The 21,324-nt window shown below is 40.4% G+C and overlaps 1 protein-coding gene across 2 annotated transcripts; it reads right to left on the bottom strand.

Annotated features, from left to right (window-relative positions):
• Positions 1-183: 183 nt before the first annotated feature.
• ciita (class II, major histocompatibility complex, transactivator) lies at positions 184-20,877 on the bottom strand. Of its 2 annotated transcripts, none has more exons than XM_031728512.2 (22): positions 19,531-20,877; positions 14,754-14,819; positions 13,766-13,801; positions 13,580-13,621; positions 10,482-10,607; positions 10,275-10,334; positions 9,690-9,737; positions 8,295-8,522; positions 7,807-7,857; positions 7,477-7,590; positions 7,330-7,389; positions 6,998-7,215; positions 5,571-6,910; positions 4,839-5,375; positions 4,136-4,315; positions 3,978-4,049; positions 3,810-3,890; positions 3,620-3,703; positions 3,405-3,488; positions 3,224-3,307; positions 1,125-1,208; positions 184-1,026 (listed from the first exon to the last, which is right to left on the bottom strand). In XM_031728512.2, the coding sequence occupies exons 1-22, from the start codon at positions 20,837-20,839 to the stop codon at positions 951-953; spliced, it is 4,980 nt and encodes a 1,659-aa protein (XP_031584372.2). In that variant the 5' UTR covers positions 20,840-20,877; the 3' UTR covers positions 184-950. The 2 variants fall into 2 exon arrangements, with proteins under 2 accessions (XP_031584372.2, XP_039466802.1); XM_039610868.1 differs by lacking the exon at positions 19,531-20,877 and adding an exon at positions 16,527-16,670.
• Between the last annotated feature and the right edge of the window lie 447 nt (positions 20,878-21,324).

Here is a 21,324-nt window from a genome sequence, read left to right as displayed (position 1 = left end):
ATATCACTTCGTTGAGTGCGCACGCAGAGACTGACGTTCTTAAAGGTCAGTTTGCATGAAAATGGAGAACAGAAACATGAAGTGAAGGAAGTGAAAAGAAGGTTTTTAAAAAAACCCCATTGAATTCAGTGAACACAGGGTGATCAGTGGAAAGAAAACACTATAAAAATAGTAGTAGGGTGACAGTGTCAGAGCATTTTATTGTTAGAAGGGCAACCAACAATCAGTACTGTATAATTTAGAGCCAGAAAAACACACTGTGTGTCCCCCCCCCACACACACACACACACAATCTTAGTGAGGACCCTCATTGACATAATGGTTTCCCTAGCCCCTTACCCTAACCCTAACCAATAAAAATGAATGCCTAACGCTAACCCTTACCCTAAACCTAACCATAACCTAATTGTAACCCTGACACTAAAACCCCATTTTGAGTCTCAAAAATGCCTTTAAATGCCTTCAAAAATGATGATAGATAGCTAGACAGGAACACACACACACACACACACACACACACACACACACACACACACACACACACACACACACACACACACACACACACAGCACTACAAATACACTAATAAAGGCAGATAATGGCAAAAACTTGGACAGACGACTATAAAAAAAAGCCACCTTTAATAACAAAGGGCGACTATAAAAGTGCAATTGTGCTTCTTGAAGTTGTACAAAAAAATGAAAAACAGTACACACACACACACACACACACAGTTTGTAATGCAGATAGTGGAATCTTATGAAGAACCAGCAGCAGAGAACAAGCAGCAGGTGCTTCAGTTGTAGTGCAATCTCAAGTTTCACATAATCATTTGTTTGTGTCCTTTCCTTGCAAGCACACATGTTTGAAAATGCATTGTGCAATTTAAGTATACATCATGAGATGCATGATGAAAACAGTTCATAAGCTCATAGAGAGGAATTGCATTTTAGTGCAATAGGATGCGGCTGTCCTGCTGAATGAGTCTCTCAAGCACACCGAAAGGGATGCACTGGTTCCACATCCTGTGATGATGAAATGAGATGAAACCGGGTAAGAAAAAATCACAAAAAACTGAAAAAAATTAAGATATGTCATGAAGTAACATGAAAGAGCTCCTCACCTTAAAGTCTTAATTTTTGTACAGTTTCTTAGGCTGGCTCCTAAGCTTTGTGCGCCGACATCTGTTAGTTTGTTAAACTTTACACTGTCAAAGAGAAGTGAGACAGAAGTTAGATGTGTTTTAACAGAAAAAAGCCTATAGTGCAAATCCAGACATCTCAATATGTTTTGTCTATAATATGAATACATGAACGCTAAAAATAAAACCAAAGCAGAAGTAGCAAAAAATGTGGAAGTGCTCTTTGCTTTTCACTTGAATTCCCAGTGAACTTGTGTTTGTAAAAGCTTCATCGCAGAAATAAACATTTTTACAACCTGGTATAAAAACACAGCTTTGGGACCACCGTACAGGGCAAAGACAAAGATAACCTACATAAATATAAAATGCAGTTTTTAAGTGATTTATTTGGATTTAATAAGGAAAAAACTATTCATATGTCACGGGGTGGAATGGACAAGTATAACTGAGTGTTTTTTATTTTGCATGTGTTGCTGTGTTTTATTACTTTTAATCTTTTAATAATGTACAATGTTTTATTCTTATGGTTTTATTGCATGTTTTTATTGTATATATTTGTTAACTTGTCCCGGAGAGACTCCACCCCCCTCCTGATCACTAATTGGACACTCCTGGGAGGTCACAGAGGAAAAAAGAGGGCCAATTAAAGGGCCTGGCAGGACAGAGACAAGGGAGTGGACGCCGGAGGAGGGCAGCAGGACGCTGCCCTATCTCCTCTCACGGTGAGACTATAGTGCAGGTGAGACACAGCAAAGCAGCAGGCAGAGTTGAGAGCTCTGCCCATCTGGAGTAAGTCCCGAGTGATACTGTGCTAGAAGAAATCCCAGTGATAGGAAAGAACAGTGACTGTCGCTGCCCCCCTCTCTCTTCTGGCTAGGCTGCTAATAAATCTTTATTTTTTATTTTTTTGTGCTATTCGAAGGTGTACTTTCTAGTGTATTTCAGATCATCGTGGTTGGAGCTCTACAATGGATGCTTTTTGTGCCCACTGTCTTCCTTTTTGATGAATTATGAACTACACCCTTAACTGAAGGAAGCGAGGCCTGCACTTTAGATGTTGTTGTGACCTCTTGGATGAGTCACTCATGTGGTCTTGGAAAGTTTCACCACTGTTCTAAGTTTTCTCAAGCTGTGGATAAGAAGCAGAAGCAAGCAGTGGAGTCCCTGAGCCTTAGAAACGACTTTATAACCTTTTTCATATTACTTTGTTTCTAAATTGTTGCTTTATATTGTGGGATGATGTTGCTTTTTGAGATCTTTTAGCTTGCTTCACTTCATCAGACAGGTTCTTTGTAATATAACAAGTCTGCCAGTAATCAGCCCTGAATGTGGGTAGTAAAACTGAACTCAGCTTTGTCATTTAAAAACTGCATTTTGTATTTACTCAGATTATCTCTGACTTATACCAAGATATGTTTGATGATATGAAGATTTAAGTGTGATAAATATGCAAAAAACTAAGAAATCAGGAAGGGGCAAGTAAGTTTTCACAGCATGTTAAAGCGATACATTTTTAGGGGTGTGGCCACTTTGACTGACAGGTGAGCATCACCTATAAACCTGGGCCTCCTGTCTGCTGTCATCACGTCAGCTAATTCAAATGACTGAACCGCACGTCTCAGCCATGTTTGTCGTGTTGTAGTGTAATTTTTAAAAGTATGTGTACGTTGCTTAGCACTAAACTCGTAACTTGTCTCACTGCAATGCATCTACACAGTCTATGGAAGCACCTTGATATCCAAGCTTGCTAGACTGACTCACTTTCATCACAAACCAAGACCCCTTCCTAATTTTAAGTAGTTACTGGTGCCTTACTGTGCGTGAAAATATAACCAAACAGCAAGCGAAAAAGGAACTTAAAAGTATATAAAAAATTAAATAAGTGAAACTATGTAGAAAAATAACTTTCAAACATGTGAGTTGTCTTGTGGTCAGTTCCCTTCCACACCCAGTCCCTGCCTGTATAAGTGGACTTTCTCAATCTTGTAAACGGGAAGACATTTGCCAAAAAAGAACCTTTTACACTGAAATGTATGAGAAATTCTTAGCCATCATTTCCAAATAAAAATGCCAAGTCTTACTCAAGGTCAGTGAGGGAAGCCATGTGTGGGAGAACAGCTGCTAAACTCTCTGCCCCTTCATCAGAAATCATGTTGCTGTAGAGACTGGAAAAAATAGCAAGACAAAGAGGGAAGTGAAATTATGTGGGTCAACAGCAAGTGCCACTTTTAGGTTCCTCTGTAGTCTGTAGGCAGATGTTACCTTAAACAGTGCAGATTAGGCAGGTCCTTCAGTGTGTCTGCTAATTTCTTCACACCCTCGTCTCCTATGCAGTTCTGTGATAGACTGGAAACCAGAAAAAACCCACACAACTAAACACATGTATCAAGTTAAAAGCTAGACTGTGCGATGTTTTTTGTGGGTGTCATGTGAGCTCATATAATTGTGTCTTCATACCACCAAAGATAAATACTCACTTAAGTATCTCCAAAGAAGGGAGTGAGACTAACGCACTGGCCAGCTTCTCTGCTCCTTTGTCCCCGATCTTGCTGTTCTCTAGGCTAAAGGTGGTGAGAGAAAGAGGCTGTCAGCTACTAGAGACATCTCATAAACACAGAGCGATGTCTTAAGTGTAATACAAATAGAAAAAGTGTGCTGTATACTTACTCCAAGTGCTGTAGGTTATGCAGCCCTGGCAGGAGATCCCACAGCTTCGGAAGAACCAGAGGACCATTATCTGGACCAAGTCTACAGGGAACATTATCATCATAATCATCACCAGCTTCACAGTGACAACCATAATAACTTCAGATATCAAACATTAGAGCTACTTACTCAAACTCCAGCTTGTGTAGCTCTTTAACTGCCGGCACTCCCTCAGACAGGATGGAGTGAGACTCGCTGGAGCTACAAGTGAATATAACACGTTTTCACCAACCAGACACAAACCACTATGTTGCACTGTAAATCTGCATGTGGGTGTGGTGTATTACCTGTCTGATAGCCTCTTGTGAATGTGTATGTTCACCAGCTTTTCCAGGTGCTCTATATGACACACCTGTTTAGCTTTCAGAGGATGGATTGTGAACTTGGACACTGCCCTCTGGAGGAGACTTTCTTCGTCACTCTGCTCCAGCAGCTGCCAGAGGGTGATGGTGTCAGCAATGCATGACCTGGAGGACACACAACACTGTGTTTAACACTGCTATTGGTGCCGGTGAAGATCGGTGACTATCAAGTCACAAAAAAGTTCCCAATACTATCCGTTAGAGCTGTATATAACCACGGATGATCTGATATCGTCGTGTTGGTGTTGTTCCCAGATCATCATGAAAATGTTGTTCCAGGTTCAACATTGCAAGTGACCAATCACATTGTTGTGACGTTATTCTTTTGCGCGCCAAGCCATTCGTGCATTTATGAAATTCCAATGTTGCAAGGACAATATCAATTCTGCTTAGCGTTTATTAAAGGGTTAGGATTAGGGTCAGGGTCCGTTGATCGGCGGACAGAGGCGGTTTCTCGCAGCTTAAGTACAGTTTTTTGTTTTACGGCGGTTTTTCCCGAAGTCGCAAAAGTATGACGTCACAACATTCTGATTGGTCACTTGCAATGTTGATCCTGGAACAACATTTAGTATGATGATCTGGGAACAACACCAATACGACGATATCAGATCGTGCATATAACCACTACCTGTATGTGTTGATGTTGTTGAGGCCAACCAGAGCTCTAAGTCCACAGATCTGGATGCCAGAGTCCTCCAGGTCCAAACAGAAACGTCTGCCTTCAGTTCCCCCCTGTTCAAGCGCTTTCTGAACAGTGAACACATCTGGTGGGCTTAGTTGAACTCCATGAAACGTCAGGAACTCTGGAAGATTTGCTGCCAGGTGTGTCACCAGCCGTGTCCTGCCAGCGTCTCGGCCACCATCATTGTACGTAAAACTCGCCTCGTAGACGTAGTGGCATGCCTCCAAGATTTGGGAGGGACTAAGGTCAGCGTAGGAAAGCCCTTCCAGGTGTTTTGTTACCAACCCCTGCTTGTTAGCCACCATATCTCTAAAGGCTGTCTCTGTATGTGTGTGGAATCGCTGCAGTTCTGTCCTATTGTGGAACAAGAGGCCAACTGCAAATCGCTGAGTGAGCTCAAGTTCCTCCCTTTGAGGTCGCCGACGACCTTTCCCTCCAGACTGGAAAGGGAGGGTCTGGAGAAAGGACCGGTCTGTTACAGTCCTGGAGAAGCACAAAGAGAAAATGTGTCAAGGGAGATTAGGGGATTCTAAAGGTCTGAAAGTGGAAGAGAAAATAGACAGCAAGTAGAAAGGCTTAACTCGCTTTCATTTTTAATCTAACGGCATATAAACAGTGGATATTATGATATTTTAACCCTACTGGGTTTTGATGAATCTGTAAACAGTTGATTTCTACCTTGACAAAACCAGATGAACTGCTGCAATGTAACTCTGAAGGAAAGGGTTGGCCCACAAGAGGATCTGGTCATTTTGGTGATCAGTTATATCATTGGCAGTCCTTTCACTGTGTTCAGTCTTCTGTTCTGTCTCTCCAGCTTCTGTCTCATTTTCTCCTTCCTCCTTGGCACCACTTGAGAGGCATGGACTCGCTCTCAGGTGGTGAGAGAGAAAGAGGCCTGTTCTCAGGCCAAACGCCTTGACTTTGGCAGATATGTCCCGTCCTGTGGGAAGGATGGAAGAGTTGGCTTTGACCCCTTCCCAGGCCAAAGTGCTCAGCTGGGACAACAACTCCCTGTCCTCCGTTACGGCTTCTCCGCCACTGCTCTTGAGATCCTGATCCACCTTGTCTACTTGTGCCTCCTGTTCGTGTGCCTTCTTTGCTCTTTGGGGGCGAGAGGAAGTGCGTGTCTGTGTTCTGGACTTTGCCTGATTATTTTTCGAACACTTCTTCACCTGAGAGGTATTTGAAGTTTGTGTCTCAGTGTCTTCTACGGATTGAGCCTGAGCTTCAGTGTGTGTGGGAGTACTCCTGCCGTCTTTAACCATTTTTAAACACAGCACCTGATGACAGAGCCCAGTTAAAGTTCTTGGTAGGACATCCACACTTTGAGACTGCTCTAAAATCAAGCACACCAGCCGGCATAGTCCGGGGTTCCAGCAAAGAAGATTTAGGTAGCTCATGCTTTTTAGGCTCTCCAAAGCTGATTCTCTGACGCTAGGATCAGAGAAGTACTGGGACAAATATGTTTCCACATTTGCCGGGGTAAACCCGCACATCTCCAGAAGGCTGTCTGTACGCCTGAGCAGCTGGCTGGCAGTTCCCCGTGGCCTGGTGGAGAGTAGAAGAGTGCAGCCTGGAAGCAGGACCCTTTGAAGAATGGCAGAATACAACTGCCTTACTGTAAAAGTCTTTGCCTTGCTGTCTTTTTGCAGTGAAGCTGTTAGGTCTTTTTCCTGAGCTTGAAGTAGAGTTTCATAGTTCCGCAATTCGTCAAAACCATCAAAAATGATGAGCACACGCTTAGGGGCTGCGAGGACTTGAGCATACACTGCTTCTGGGTCCACACAGGATGGGGCAGAGGAGGAGAGGTTGAGCAGGAGTGTCTGAAGGCTGTAGACCGGCTCTGTCACACTCAGTTTTTTGCCATCTAATAGGAATACAAAGTCAAACTGAGGGATGCAGTCTCTGGACCAATCAATACACAGCTTCTTGATCAGAGTTGTTTTTCCCATGCCGGCATTGCCAAGCAGCAAAATGTATCGTCTGGGTTTTTCTCCATTTGAACCATCAAAGATCTGAGTGGAAAAAGATAAGCAGGCAATGATTTTAACAAGGTTTTTTTTCTAGTGATATAATCTGTCCAGTAAAAGTGACGCTCCTACCTGATTCAGTGCCAGCATGGTCTTTTGCCGATCTGTGTCTCCCTTGATGACTAGTTCCTTGTCCAGGCATTTGTTTGTATTTTTCCCAGAGCGAATTACCTCTCTTTGGCTCACTTGAACATCTACATAATGAGAAGACAGGCTGAGGCCCGTCTCCATATCCTGGTAGGTTTGACTCATGTGAGCTTTAGCTTCTTGAATGTAGTCCTTGACAGTCTCTAAAAAAGAAACAGAACTGAGTACCAAGCTGGTCCTCCACAAACCATTGTATATTCATGAGATCGTTGTGGACAAAATAAGAAGAGATCCTTAAAAGCCATGAGGTAACTTACGTGGAATATCAAGGACCTTGGGAGACTGAGGAAGAGGTGATTCCTTACATGGGGACATTTCTAAAGTGGAACAAAGCATGAAGTTTGTCACATGCCAGAAACTCATAACCACAAGGAGGAAGATTTGAGACAGATACCGATGCTCACCATTGCCTGGGGATACAGGTGAGGTACAAGGGGGAGACATGGCTTTGCTAGCTGTTTCTGACAGAGAACCCAGTGGGGACGAACTCATATGGACCGGAGCGACTGTGCCATCGACTGCAAACAAAAGAGAATGAAATGACTGCATCGGCACACAAACACAGCAGATGTTGTCTTTAAAAAGGCAGAAGCAAAACTATAATGAGGAACAACAAATAGCACAACACCACCAGAGAAGACATGAAGTAGAGAATAGCATGCACACGCACAAAACCTCTGCAACCATACCAGATAAAAGTCCTAGATAAAAGAGTTAACCTTTTTTTTACTCACCTGGGGAGAGTGGTGGCAATTGGCATTTAGAGGGTGGTGACACAGTAGGAACTATATTAGAAACAACAGTTAGACCAAGCACTACTTGTACAGGGTGTACACAATAATCAGTACACTGACATGAATAATACAGCCACCAGTGGACAGAAACAACAATGGCAAATCAATTATTACGACTGAAAAGAACCTTTTTTTGTATTGTAAATAGACATGACATGATTGTGTTACAGGTGTGTGATTGCTAATCAAGGCTGTAGCTAAACTACAGTTTTTCAGAAGAAGCTTTATGGTCAGAAGCAATTAAATTAAAGAAGCAATTAAAACTGTACATCAACTCATTTTCTTTCCATAATGCTCAACGCCACTAGTCTGCAGTGTCAATAAAAACTTGACACCAGAAGCGTCACAAATGTCACTTTCTTCTGGGCTGTGGCATAGCACTACACAGGAAACACTGTTAACTCTTAGCATGCCAGTATTTAACTCACCTAATATATATGTAGGTGTAGTGGCGCTGCCGGGGATTGGAAACCTAATGAGTGGAGGAGGAGGAGAAAGCTGGACTGGATTTCCGGCGGAATCTGAGATAGTGATAATCTGAATGGGAATCGCAGAGCCTGTTTGGGAAGGGTAGACACGAAAAAATCTTGGTGGAGTGGTGGTGACCGGTATCGGTAAAGTCTCTGCTGGACTCGGCCCTGATGCGGGATCACTGCCTGCAAAACAACCAGAGCTGGCATCAGTTTCTGGGAACTGGTTTAGTCAGCCTTGAGAGTTGGAAAAATGACAACAATGTTTTGTTTTCCAAAAAACAGCAAGAGATTTACGGTCAGAAACATCCTCATTGCAGAGCGCTGTCGAACTTGTTACTCAAAGACAATCGTATTACGTATTTACTTTGTGAAACTGCGTTGCACTATTTACCTCCTATTGACAGTTATTTCTTACACTACTCTGCATTACTTCACCACTTCATTTAAGATGTACTGAGAATGTAATAATAAATCTTACATTAAATATCTCCAAAAATGATTAACTCAATAAGGTGGATAGATTCGGTATTTGCTTTGAACCATCACTTTCTTGCCTATTTGTGCAACAAATAGGAAGTAGTGTTTAACCCTCTAACCCTCAAAGGTTTCACGCTGCTCTGTCATTTCTCTTATCATCATGTTGGGAGATCATGCAAGTGCAAATGAAGAGGCACATTAAGCCAAAGACAAATGTACCAAAGTAAAGTGCATTACTGTGTAAATACAGACATGTATACTTAAACTTGAGTGTCTTATTTCTATTTGTGGCATAGTATTTCACTCTACGTTGAGCCAATAAATCTCTTCAGTGACCAGCAGATGCTGATGTGAATGGAAATACATGCTCGGGTTTTTTTTTTTTTTTTTATCACGTTGCGTGGTAAATTGGAACTATAAAAAGCACCAAACTCATGTGAAGCGAGGTGAGTAAGGTGCGAGTTCTTCTTTTAATTCATCAGCGTAAACTCACTTACAACTTATAACTTCAAGTTCCTCTTTTTTTTTTTTTTTACAAACTAACTGGTTCAAGCACAGATATGTAACTATCACCCTGTGATGCAAAAGTCTAACCACTGAAATTTCATCTGAATGACCTTTTTTGTAAAAAGTCACTCTCACATGGACGTGCTGAAAGTGGCTCTTTTTCATTCTAGCATTTTATCTTGGAGCTATTCAGAGGATATTTGTAATATGATATGATAATATGAATTGCAATCTTGCAACCCTGGTAGTCCTCTTTCAACTCCTATCCTGCAGAGTTTCACTTTTTCAGATCAACGTCACTTACAACGCCTCAAGTTCAAAGCTCCAGATGTTGCCTCAAAAACAGTTTCGGTTTTCATGACTCACCTGACTCAACAGCTGGCTTAGCCGGTGACTCTTTGGTTTTTGGTTGACCTACAGGAGTTGAAGAACCAAGATTACAACATGACAGCGACAAAACATGCCCAGAACATCCTTAATGTGGAGATCTTTTACTGTTACTACACAATGTTATTTGAAAAAATATCCTTTTCTTTTTGTACCAGATGGTAGTTCATTTTCACCTGATAAGCAAAGCAACTATGAGAATGTTGAATCTTCTATTAATAGTATTATTCCAGATTTGATTAGCACAAAACAAAAATCCCCCAAAGCATCTATTAATATAGTGATATGAATGGAAACCAGTGGCTGAATTTTAAGCTCTGAGTGTTTGAAGTTTTTCCACTAGTCTCAAACATACCAACGTAATTAGAAAAGTAATAAAGTGCAGTGTCGAGTGCTATAATCACCTGGACAGTATTATGACTACTATAAAAATGATAAATTGTCATTATAAGTTTAGTTATAGTAGGCTAAAGAATGTGCCTATTCCACTGGGTCCCAAATGTAATGTGGATTGGAAACTCCAGCATTTGTTAAACAATCAGAGGAAGGCTCTGGTTTAGTCACCTGATGGTTTTGGGCTTTTTGCTTTGGGGCTTTCATCGGAGCACAGCTGTGGCTGAGAATCTAGAGAGGGAAAAAAATGTAAGCAAGCCTTTAAACAATAAAGTGAAAGTGACTAATTAGAATCCTAAAATTAAGTTTTATATAACAAACAGATGCTAGTAGGTAGGGTAGATGCTGTTCTTTGTGTAGTTACGAGCCAATTGTTACCTCTCGGTCTTTTTCTCCTTCGTGATTGGCCTTTTGCTTTGGGTTTCTGTATCTGCTCAATGCTGTTGGTGATAGGTACCTCAGCTGCCGTGGGGAGGTCATCAAAGGGCCATGAGGGATGAGGAACTAAAAAAGTCAATGTGGCATTTAGCAGATGCCCCTACTCGAACGTGTCGTCATTGTCATGGCATTTCATTACTGAATTAAAAATCATGGTTATCAAGGTATCCTGTGACACTTAGATGAACTGTAGGATTTAATTGATTTTTAAATTATGGCATTCTGTTTTTATTTACATTCTTCCCAGTTTTGGGGACAACCAGGTTGTACATGGGCTACCTTAGTTTCTTTTGTGGATACTAAACAAAATGTGCAGACTAGATCAGAGTCCAGTCCATTGTCTGTGGGCTTGTAGTTTATATTTAGTTTAAGAAGACTGCGTAACCTAGTCACTATTGTTTATGTGCAGGGGCGGATCTACTGTGGTGGCATGAGGTACCACCTTAAAATAATCTAGTGTCACCCAAGTTTACTCAAATAAGCTAGCGGTAACACTGTGAGCCTAGCTACAAGTAACACTGAATATAAATATGCATAATATTACCCCATGCAAAAATGCAAGACCTGCAAATGTGTAAAGAAATGGCTTTGATTTTGCCACCCTATCTGATTTCCATACCACCCTAAGAAAATGTTTCTAGATCCGCCCCTGTTTGTCTAGCATGCTAGGTTGTTAGCACCATTAAGAAATGCTGGCATCTTTTTTTAAGCTGAAGGCAAACAACCTCACATATCCAGTAACCACTGCTTCTCTGTGCAATGATCGATGTTAATGAAAATAGTTTTTAGTTGCATTAAAACACTGTTGCAACTAATGTAAAATTTAAATATTTACTTATTTAAAGTTTACTTACGAAATTTACTTTTACTTACTTAGTACAACCTATACTTAAGTCATATAACAGCTAACACTTGCATAAAACTTGCATACAAAAATCTTTATAAATATAATTAGTTGTACTCCTTATTTAAGTGGTTTAGGTGACAATTATAAATAATCATAATTATAATTATTTATGATGGTATGTTTTGTTGCTGCTAAAGTGATGTGGTCCCCTTCAAAGACCTTTGAAGAGATTCTCCTAAAAATGTTTAGGTTCATATTTAAAAGATAAAACAGTAGCTTTGATGGTCAGTTACTCTTACAGAAAAAAATAATCAACATAAAAGACATTTATCTTATTGCTAGATTTGTCCAATGCAATGTTAAGCATTATAACAGATAATAAAACCACATGGGTCATGGCAACAAAGTGCCGGCCTTCAGATTAGAGCAGTAGCCTAACTCTGCTTTGTGATTGGGTCATCATTTAGAGGTTGTTTTTTTTCCTTAAGGTTAATTTATAACTACAAACTGAAATTGCTGAATTACTTGTGGACGTCACTTAACAAACTCTAAATTTCACTGAGCCCCTCATCCTGAATGTTCAGAAAAGGAAATGAACCTCCGACTGTGACACTGAAAAAAACAAACATTTTTTTACTACTGCATTTTGTTGTTTTGTCTTCCTTCCTCATTTTTCAGGGAGATCAAAACAACACTGGTGCATTTCTACAACTACATTACCACGCTGTGGTTGTAGGCCTCCACCACTCAGACCTATGTAATGTGTAGGACTCCTACACATTACACACACTGGAATTTCCCAATTTAATAGAGGTATTTTTAATGTTATGTCTTACTGCTGCTTATAGTTTAGATTATGGCTGTCCAATATAAGTCCCAGGGGGGCAGAATTGGCCTGGCAAAGACTCCGATCCGGCCCATTATGCATGACTTTGAAAATGTGAAGGGTGGCATAAATTTTGGACTTTTAATTGTATTTTGCTAAATTTTACAACTTTTGCTACATTCATGTTACACCAAATTAATAGAAAAACAATTAAATGCCAGAAAAGATCAAATGTTTTCACTATCTATTGTGGAAATTTAGCAGTTTTAAAACATCTTGAGCTCAAAGAGTCCTTCTGACAGATTTCCTTCATGGGGAGACTCACCATGAAATTAATAAAGTTACAGGAAAGATTCATGTTCTCTGTATCTGACCAAATGACTACTAGTAAATGATTAGTAATGACACTGATACTTTGAACTTTTGTATTAAACAAATTAAGTCATGACTTATTTAAAATCATATTTGACATTGGTGTGAAACTTAGTCATAGCTTAAGGTCATAATACCATAACCTTTGAATATCAACTCATTTTACGCAGTTATTTTATGAGTCCAAGTGATTGTCTGTGACTGACATACAGAGATTCCCTCCTCATAAGACATCACATTCACATGTCTTTATCACTGCCATGTTCTTTGTTTTCTTCTGTTTTTTTTCCTCATGTTTCTAGTGGTTTGCTCTCCTCCTCTGTCTGTATCTACACTGGTTTGTTTTTTGTGTTTTCCAAGTTTGCCATTTCCTGTTTTAAGTTGATACATTTTAACCATTTCTTTGTTTCTGGTTGTTTTAAATCCTTTAATTTCTTGCCCCTGGGAGTCTTTGTAGCACTAACCAATTCCACCTGGACCCTATAAGCTCTCTATAAAGGTTTGTTCCTTGCCTGTATGTTTGTTTGTTTTTTACCTTTCTGTGAACCAGCCTGTGGTTGCTGCTTGTGGAACCCACCTCAGTTTACACTTTGTTTAGTTTTTGCTGCTTTTGAATTATGCTTTTGCATCATTTTGTAAATCTAAGCTTTTCTTGCAGTTCTTGCACTTGGTTTTATAGCCGCCCTTTTTAAAAATTTAGATTGTCTTTTATGTACAACATTACAAGAATACAATAAAATCGCAATGATCTTGACCTTGGCTCAACAAAAACAAAGAAGCGCTTTGTTAAAACCCATGACTTGCACAAATATAATGTAATAGTATAAATGGTGTTTAATAACTCGGGATTGAGATACAAAATTAACAGTGAAGTTTTCTTTTTTCTTTTTTTCAGGACATCAAATGAAGAACATGTTTAGCCTTATTATGTTATGTGGTCTCTGTTAAACACTATGTGACAACAGGTACAAAGTAACAAAAGGAGGTTCTTACGGCTGTCGTTGAGTTCCAAGTATTCAAAGAGGGAATCAACATCTGAAAAAATGCACAGAGGTAATTATAATTAGATAATAAACTTCACATACATGTGAGACACGTAATAGAAAATTACTATGTGTGTTTTTACATATAGTACACTACACATGAGTAAACACATATAGATGTTTGGCTGCCACTTACCCAGCAATTTTTCATTTATCTCATCAGCCAAATCATCTGAAAAAGAACAATATCAGAAAACAGAATTTCAGTTTCAAAATATAAAATATGTAAAGTTGATGTATTCATTATGCAACACTGCCTCTTTTTAATATGTTAATTACTAATTACTGATGGAATAGACTGGTTATTAGACAGTCAATGTTCATTTATTATTTATTATTAACCCATGCTGTTTTTCAGTCTGTTTGTTTAAGCTTTTACTGTCCTGTGCTGCCTTCCTGACAACAACAGCTAGTTCAGTGAAATATTCAATCATATTTTGGGATGTTGGACCACCCCTACCCCAACTGTTAAGCTGTCAGTGGTACTGGTATATTTCCAAAGTGGATGGATTCATCATCTTCACTTCAACTGAACAGGAAGACAATGATCCCAAACACATGAAACCCACTTCTGGAATGATAAAGCAGGCTAACTTTACGTCTCTGCAATGATCCTCCCAAAGCTCCCGACCTCAACCCTACTGAAAGTGTTTGGACTATTAAATAAAATTCACCAATTCTTCCAAGAATAACTGTCAGAAATCTAGCAAGAATTATGTCAGCAGCTTGTTAATGTAAAAGCATCTGGTCGAGGTGCACCTTCCTATAGACATTTAGCCATATATTAGTGGTGGAGTATGCATGTATTTGAGCCAGTACGTGAACTTTTGACCCCGTGTGGATTTGAGAAAAACTCAAATAAATTCAAAGTTGTGCACCTAATTCTTGTTTTTATAATTGTGTGTAGAGCACATGTTTGTATAAACTGTTTAAGATTAAACTGCCTTTCATTCATTAGTTGGTGTTAATAATGTCTGCTCTCAGATAGAAAAATAGAAAGAAAGGAGTGATATTAACCATCTGTGTCTTCTATTTAGAAGTGTTTGTTTGTGTTTTAACAGCCTCAACACATAATTCACCTTTTTATTATCAATGCAGAAAAACAAAGTAGTGACAATACAAACCTAGCAACAGATCTAAGTCCAAAGCAACTGTGATGGGATTGGGATCCACTTCCAGCATCTTGACATCTGGTGACACGCACAGGAAAGAAATCAAATATCCTGATTGGTTTAACATCATCTAACACGTCATACTTTAAAAAAATATTATTATCATTATTATTATTATTGTTTAGGTTACAGTGGAGTTGATCTTTAACTACCAACATTTATTCAGCTTATCCTCGAGTACAGAGGGATGCTTTTGTCAAAGCTGCAATTCCCCTGAGCTATTCCTAACATAACGCCATAACAATAATGGGTTGGACAGATAGACACCATAAAAACACAATGCCTGTTGTAATAATAGTAATGTGAGAAAACAGAGGATTTGCTGAAAGAGAAGAAAGAAGGAAAGAAGAAGAAATAAATCAGCTTCCTGTCAGTACACGATACACTACAGTATCCAGCCACAGTGGGGAAAAACCACTAACACCTTGGCTTTATCACTGTGTGGTTAACTGTTCAAACTGTGTTTACAAATATGCACTTTAAGTCTGGGGGGAAAGAAAAAGGCCTGTGCAGGCAGCTCAGGTAAACCTGCTTGCATAGATGACTAGTGAGATCTTTTGCAGCCTAAAGAAACCTTTAGGATAACCACGATGTGGACAGTAGAAAAAAACCCAGCAACACCAGAAAAACCAAAAAGCAACTATTTGCCCTGATGGGTCATTACTTTTACAATAAAACACTACACTGACTAATTCTACAAATCACCCAAATTGCAGGAAAGCAGTTAAAAAAAGACAAAAAGGATTTTGTGCACATAAAGGTGCCCTTCAAAGCAATGTGATTGTCGAGCAATCTTAACCATGTGCCCATGTGTGGTGCCATTTGAGCAGTTAACCAGGTAGTTCACGACACACACACACACACACACACACTAACACACACCCTGTTTATTAGACCAGACACAGAGGACTACAGTCGACTATGGACTTTCGACTCACATCCTTGTTTGAAATTTGTCACTGTTTTTCCAAAAACCACTAACCTCTAAGCAGTAAATATGTGCCTACCTGAATAAACAAAGATACAAATAACAATGCAACTGGTTGAGTCACTGATCGCACACCACATAACAAAATATGTCTCTAATGAGGAACTTGGGAACCTGAAGCACACAAAGCACCATGCTGTCTGCACAACTAGAATAGCAAGACCTTAAAAACTAACAGTGAGGAAAAAACTATTAAAAAAATAAAAGAAAGGAATATTTTGTTTAGTCCTGAGTCTGAATGCGTAAAATTCTTTGTTCCTGCCAAGTCCCACCCTACATGGCTGCCCACTATCACCAAAACCTTTTAAAAGTTACATAAGAAGTGATGTTCAACAGTTAATGTACTTCAGTTACCTGGAATTCCCCATAAACCCCCAACTGGACTTACTTTCACTTAAGACAAGGTCTGATCTGTTATTTTCGTGCATTGTACACGTGTGGGGGTCTATGATGGTGGGTGCGACTCCATCTGGTCACACAAAAGCATAATGGAGTTGATTCTTCTTGCCATGGCTGAAACTTTCAAAGCCAAACTCGGAAAATCAATGCAGGTGCTGAAGCAGCCGCTCAATTAAAACTTTAACTTAAACTTTCTTAAAAAGAATTAAAGTGGCTCCTGTAAATAAAGGAAAAGAATGTGCGAAATTACCGAGAAATCTTATTATTCTGTGCCTGCGCACTTTCATAAATGCGCAAACCCAGTCCCACCGGAGCGGCACCGTGGCTGATATTCCTACCTGTCGGGTCTCTCTGGGTGATGCTCAGGTCCTGTAAACGCCCTGATGTATAGTCTCTATGTGTCTCATATAAGTTCCCCCAGCCGCTACATGTATCCTCAGGTGACCTACACACTGCGAGCGCGCTGCGCACTGTGGCTCAGAATAAAACCTGCTTTTGCTTTCACTTTGCCTAACAGACATACCAAACGCACCAAGCCGTTCAAGGGCGGTTCTGTGTGCAGGGTGGAGGGCATCCTGCATCTGTTTTAACAACAACGGAAAAAGCAAAGAAAACCTTCAAGCCCAAGTAGCGCACCACGAGGGACCAGTTTATCATGAGGAACAAGGGTGATGTAAAGCAAACAGGTCACTGTGCGTTACAGTCGCCACAACATCCTCAAATATCCCTTTGTTTTTGTTTTTTCCCGGGCAACATGAGTGTCAAAGGGGGGCTCAACTATTTTGCAGGCTACTTAGCTTCATGTAGCCTGCATGGCATGTTTTGATGGACTTTTAATTAATGCTTGTTGTTTTAGTTAGGTGACCTATATTTCTCCCTCATTCCTGCATTGGAAGTCTTAAGATCTTAAGATATAACTGCACTTGACCTCTAATCTAAAGCTTGATCTTGCATGGGACAATAGGCATCAGTAGCTCAAAAAATTGATCAAATTTTGCTTTAATCTCTTACTGTTTAATTTCCTTATTAATATTATTATCATTAATAGTAATCCCTTTTTCTACATTCTACAACTATGATATTGTTTTCTATCCATTGCTAGCCAACAGTATGCTAAATACTGTATGTTCATAGTTTGCCTTTTGGGGATCACAGTGAGGTGTTCTTCAGTTTCTGCTCTGTGACCACCTTAAGACAACCGAAAAACAACATCAGCATTTACTGCCAGGTCTTTGGAATAGACAAGGAAACATGGGTAGTTTTTAACAGTGAAGTGGAAAGTACCCGCTCCACCTCCACCTCGCTGCTGCCAGGCAGATAAACCAAATAGCCTTGTTGCCAGAAACACTTAAATCAGGCTCATACCATTCATATCAAGCTTAATACCAGTTTCTACACGGTTACATAATAGAGGGAAGGCATTTTAAAAACAATGCATTCGTTTTACAGAAAGTCACGTGTCTGTCATTAATATGTTGCACTGGCCTACGTTTCCTTGAGACTTATCATTACACTAAGTTAACCAACCTGATTTTTTGTGGTTGATGTTTCGGAGAGATTTCTGTCTCACACAGGATGAGTAACATAAACACAAACAAACACATCTGAGGTTAAGAAATATGCGGGTGAAGCCAAAACGAGGGGACGGAGGAATTAAAATTAGGCCTCTGTGTAATTCGGTGGGTTAAGCAGGTATGCCAAAAGGCTATTCCAGTAGGCAAGGATCTATTGTGGAGCATGCCACTCCCTTTGCTCTTTGTCCCCCCTTTCTTATCATAAGGAACAGTAAATGCCAAAAAAATGCCAACAAGACACTCAGGTACATGCTTTTCTTTTCATTGCAGATTTGTGTGGTGTGGTAGACAGCAAATGAACAAAAACTTGATCTTTTTATTCATTTTAAAGCTTCAGCAGCAACAGAACTAAGCAGTGACGTCTACCTTTTAACAGGGCAAAGTTATAACACAGAAACCTGAAGCTGAAACTAAAGCTCCACCCTTGTTACTGACCCAAGGTGGTAACCTCTACCAGGCTAAACATTATCAGAAAGCGTTCTTTGCCAAAACTTTGCATATACCGAAAATAGGTTAGCACAGCAAAGCTGAACAGGGACGGTTACTAGTCAGGCCGGCTTCACCTTCATAACAAATCTAAAGAATAACCTTTTGTGTCGTTTAACTATTTGTCAGACATGAAAAAGTATTCACAACTTCATATTGTCTTAGCTTTTTGTTGCATACAAATATGACAAAGATAACTCAAGTGAGTTTTTAAATGACGATTTAAATGATTAAGGGTAAAAACTTATCGGCCGTGGTCGAATGCTTTCTCCAAGTCTATTCCACCACTCTTTGAGAAGATAAGGCTTTTGTGGCAGTTCTTTAGATGTTGTTCTGGACCTCCTGACCTCCTGGATGAGTCGTTAATGCCATCTTGGAGTAAGAGCATTTGGTAGGTCGTCTGTTTTTGTGAAGTTTGCCCACTGTTCCACATTTTTTCCATTTGTGGATAATGGCTCTCACTGTGGTTCAGTGGCGTCCCAAAGCCTTAGAAATGTCTTTGTCTCTCCAGGCTGACAAACCATTTCTTCAGATCGTGACATGATGTGATCTTTTAGTGTCCTTCGGTTTATCGGACAGGTTCTATATAATTGGAGTCTCGATTCAACAGGCCTGGCAGTAACCAGGCCTCAGTGTGGCGAGTGAAATTGAACTAAACCTTGGGGATTATTACTTTTTCACACAGGCCTCAATACGTTTGGATAACTTCTTTTTCTTAATAAATGATCATCATTTAAAAACAGTATTTTGGTCATCTTAATTATTAGATTTGTTTCACAATCTGAAATATTTAAGTGGCTTAAATATGCAAAAAGAAATCAAAAGGGGGCAACAACTTTTTCACAGCACTATGCTTTCTTCACAATGGCATATTTACATTAAGAGGTCATAAATTTGCAGCTGTTGTCAGGGAGTGATTAGCCAGCGCGGGGGATTTTGGAAATAAAAAAATGGATGTGTTTGGAAGCTCACCAAAACCTATTTTTAACAGGATCCAAGATCAGTCGCTCAAAATGAAACTGAAAGTAAGCCCACACTTCAACCACAAACTCATGTCCTGGCAGGAATAAAGCCTGGAGCAGGCTTTCTGTTTCCATACAGACCAAACCGAAAACGCCAGAGGATAAATATTTGTCCCTGCCCTGTGCTGACGCCTGAATGAAAGCAGCTTTTGTTCCTGTAAACCTGGGCGTTTCATATAAATGATAAATTATAGAAGGAAAAAGAAAGGAAAACCAGTGAAATTTAGAAGAACCTGAATAGAAGCTTAAATGACACTTACTGCAGTGTGACTCCATAGTGTCCTTCATGCCTGTTACTCCATCTATGTCCCAGGTTTCTGTTCCATAAACATTTTCTGTGACCCCTGCCATCATGTCATCTTCCGCTGTAACTGAAGCATCTTGTGGTGCAAATGAGGGACTCAAATGTTGAAAAGTAAATTGTGCAAGCGCCGAACCTGCGCCACACTGTGTGTCCTCAGTCAGACAACACAGGTCGTCTGTAGTTTCGCCTGGCCACCACGCATCCAGGAGGCCCCCCATATTGTCTGTGACGTTGTTGTTTGAGTCTGTGGCTTCACAGGCTTCCACAGGTGATGCATTTCCTTCTAATCCGAAAGTTTTGAAGGGATCCATGCAGATTCCAGGTGTCGGCACCTCATCATATAAAGGGTAATAGAACTCCTCAGGTGTGTCAGCAGCTTCCTCATCATCCAGCGTGAAGCTTGTGTTAAAGTTGCCGGTGCACGCATCGAGTGTCCTGCAAGCGGCTGCAAGCTCCATTTCCTCTTCCAGATCTAAAATAGCACATTGTGCTTCACTGTATGTCACTGTGTTATCACTAGTTGAACATCCAGTTGTGTTATAATAAACTAAAGGCTGTAACATCCTCCTTCCTTTGTCCCAGTGCTGCCACAGAGGTACAGCTATGCGCCTAGCAGCCTCTTCAATCTGTTCTAACCACTCCCTCTCAATCTCCAAATTCCCCTGATTTACCCTTTCACTATCACTTACCGGCTTCTGCATTGAAGGTGCACTTGTCAGCAGTTCAGTTATATCATCATTTAATGCAAGTCTGCCATCAAACACTGTGGGTACAGAGTAGAGGCTTTGTGTTGGGTAGTGTTCGTCCATTGCTGTCCCTTCCCTCAATTCCTGAATGAGTTTATCTCTGGAAATAACTTGATCCTCATATAGTGAGCAAGTCTCTGGCTCCAGTCTTGTGCTGTAATGATCATCCACTGATGGGACAAACTCTGATCCTGTCAGGTGGTAGTCAACGGAGGGAGACTGTGACCCACCTTTCCTTACCTTAATGAGCGGTCCATGGCTGAGGTGCTGGTGGGTGCTAGATGCTCGAGAAGCAAATACCCCATCGGGCTCATCAGATCCCAGTATCCACCCTGATTCCCCACAAAGCAGCTCCGGTGTGAGCCCATCAGTGAATCGATGCAGACCCAAGCTCTTGCTGTACGCTTCTGAGATTATCTGCTCCTCCACCAGACCCTCCAGCAGAGCTCGGATCTCAGCAGGTGAGGCCCAGGTAAGAGCCGAGCGGACTTCGTCCAGGACCTCCTCAAAATGAGCCATGACAACAGCGTCGGCTCCCTGGGCATGGAGGACTAGCAAAAGAAGCACCTCGTATTGGAGTTATTTGGGTTTGTTCTTTATTTTTAAAGGGACTCGGTGATTTTATCCAGGAGGCGGTCGCATGAATGGTAGGAGGCGTTATTTCCTAAAGCCAGAAATGTTATTATTGGTATCATAAGGAAGTGAAGTTACACAAGAAAAGGAATCTGATCGAAGACATTATGTCAGTCTCAAACTTTCATCATCACACATTTCATCTTTAAACAAAGTTACCCCTATCTTTTTTTTTTAATTAAAAAGCTGGCTTAATATTTTGCATAAACTCGATTACATGGCTGTCATGTTTCTGCTTTGTCATCCATTTCATGTTAAGACAGAGGCAGTGCCACACTGCACACTTCTGCACAAGTGGGCTGTTTTTCAGCTCAATCACACGCCACAGAATTTAATAAATTGTTTAGTTTTGATTTGGGGACTTAATCACC

Source organism: Oreochromis aureus, linkage group 4 (assembly GCF_013358895.1).
Source record: "Oreochromis aureus strain Israel breed Guangdong linkage group 4, ZZ_aureus, whole genome shotgun sequence".
In the NCBI taxonomy this organism is placed as follows: Eukaryota; Metazoa; Chordata; class Actinopteri; order Cichliformes; family Cichlidae; genus Oreochromis; species Oreochromis aureus.
This window is presented reverse-complemented; position numbering and strand designations above follow the sequence as displayed.

What these genes read in the sequence shown, in the direction of transcription:
- ciita (XM_031728512.2), bottom strand. Translation starts at nt 20,839, where the DNA reads ATGGCTCATTTTGAGGAGGTCCTGGACGAAGTCCGCTCGGCTCTTACC. An exon ending in CCATGCTGGCACTGAATCAG is followed by an intron (nt 6,911 to 6,997) that starts GTAGGAGCGTCA and finishes TTTTCCACTCAG; the next exon opens with ATCTTTGATGGTTCAAATGG. An exon ending in CCTTCTTTGGAGATACTTAA is followed by an intron (nt 3,489 to 3,619) that starts GTGAGTATTTAT and finishes TCTGGTTTCCAG; the next exon opens with TCTATCACAGAACTGCATAG.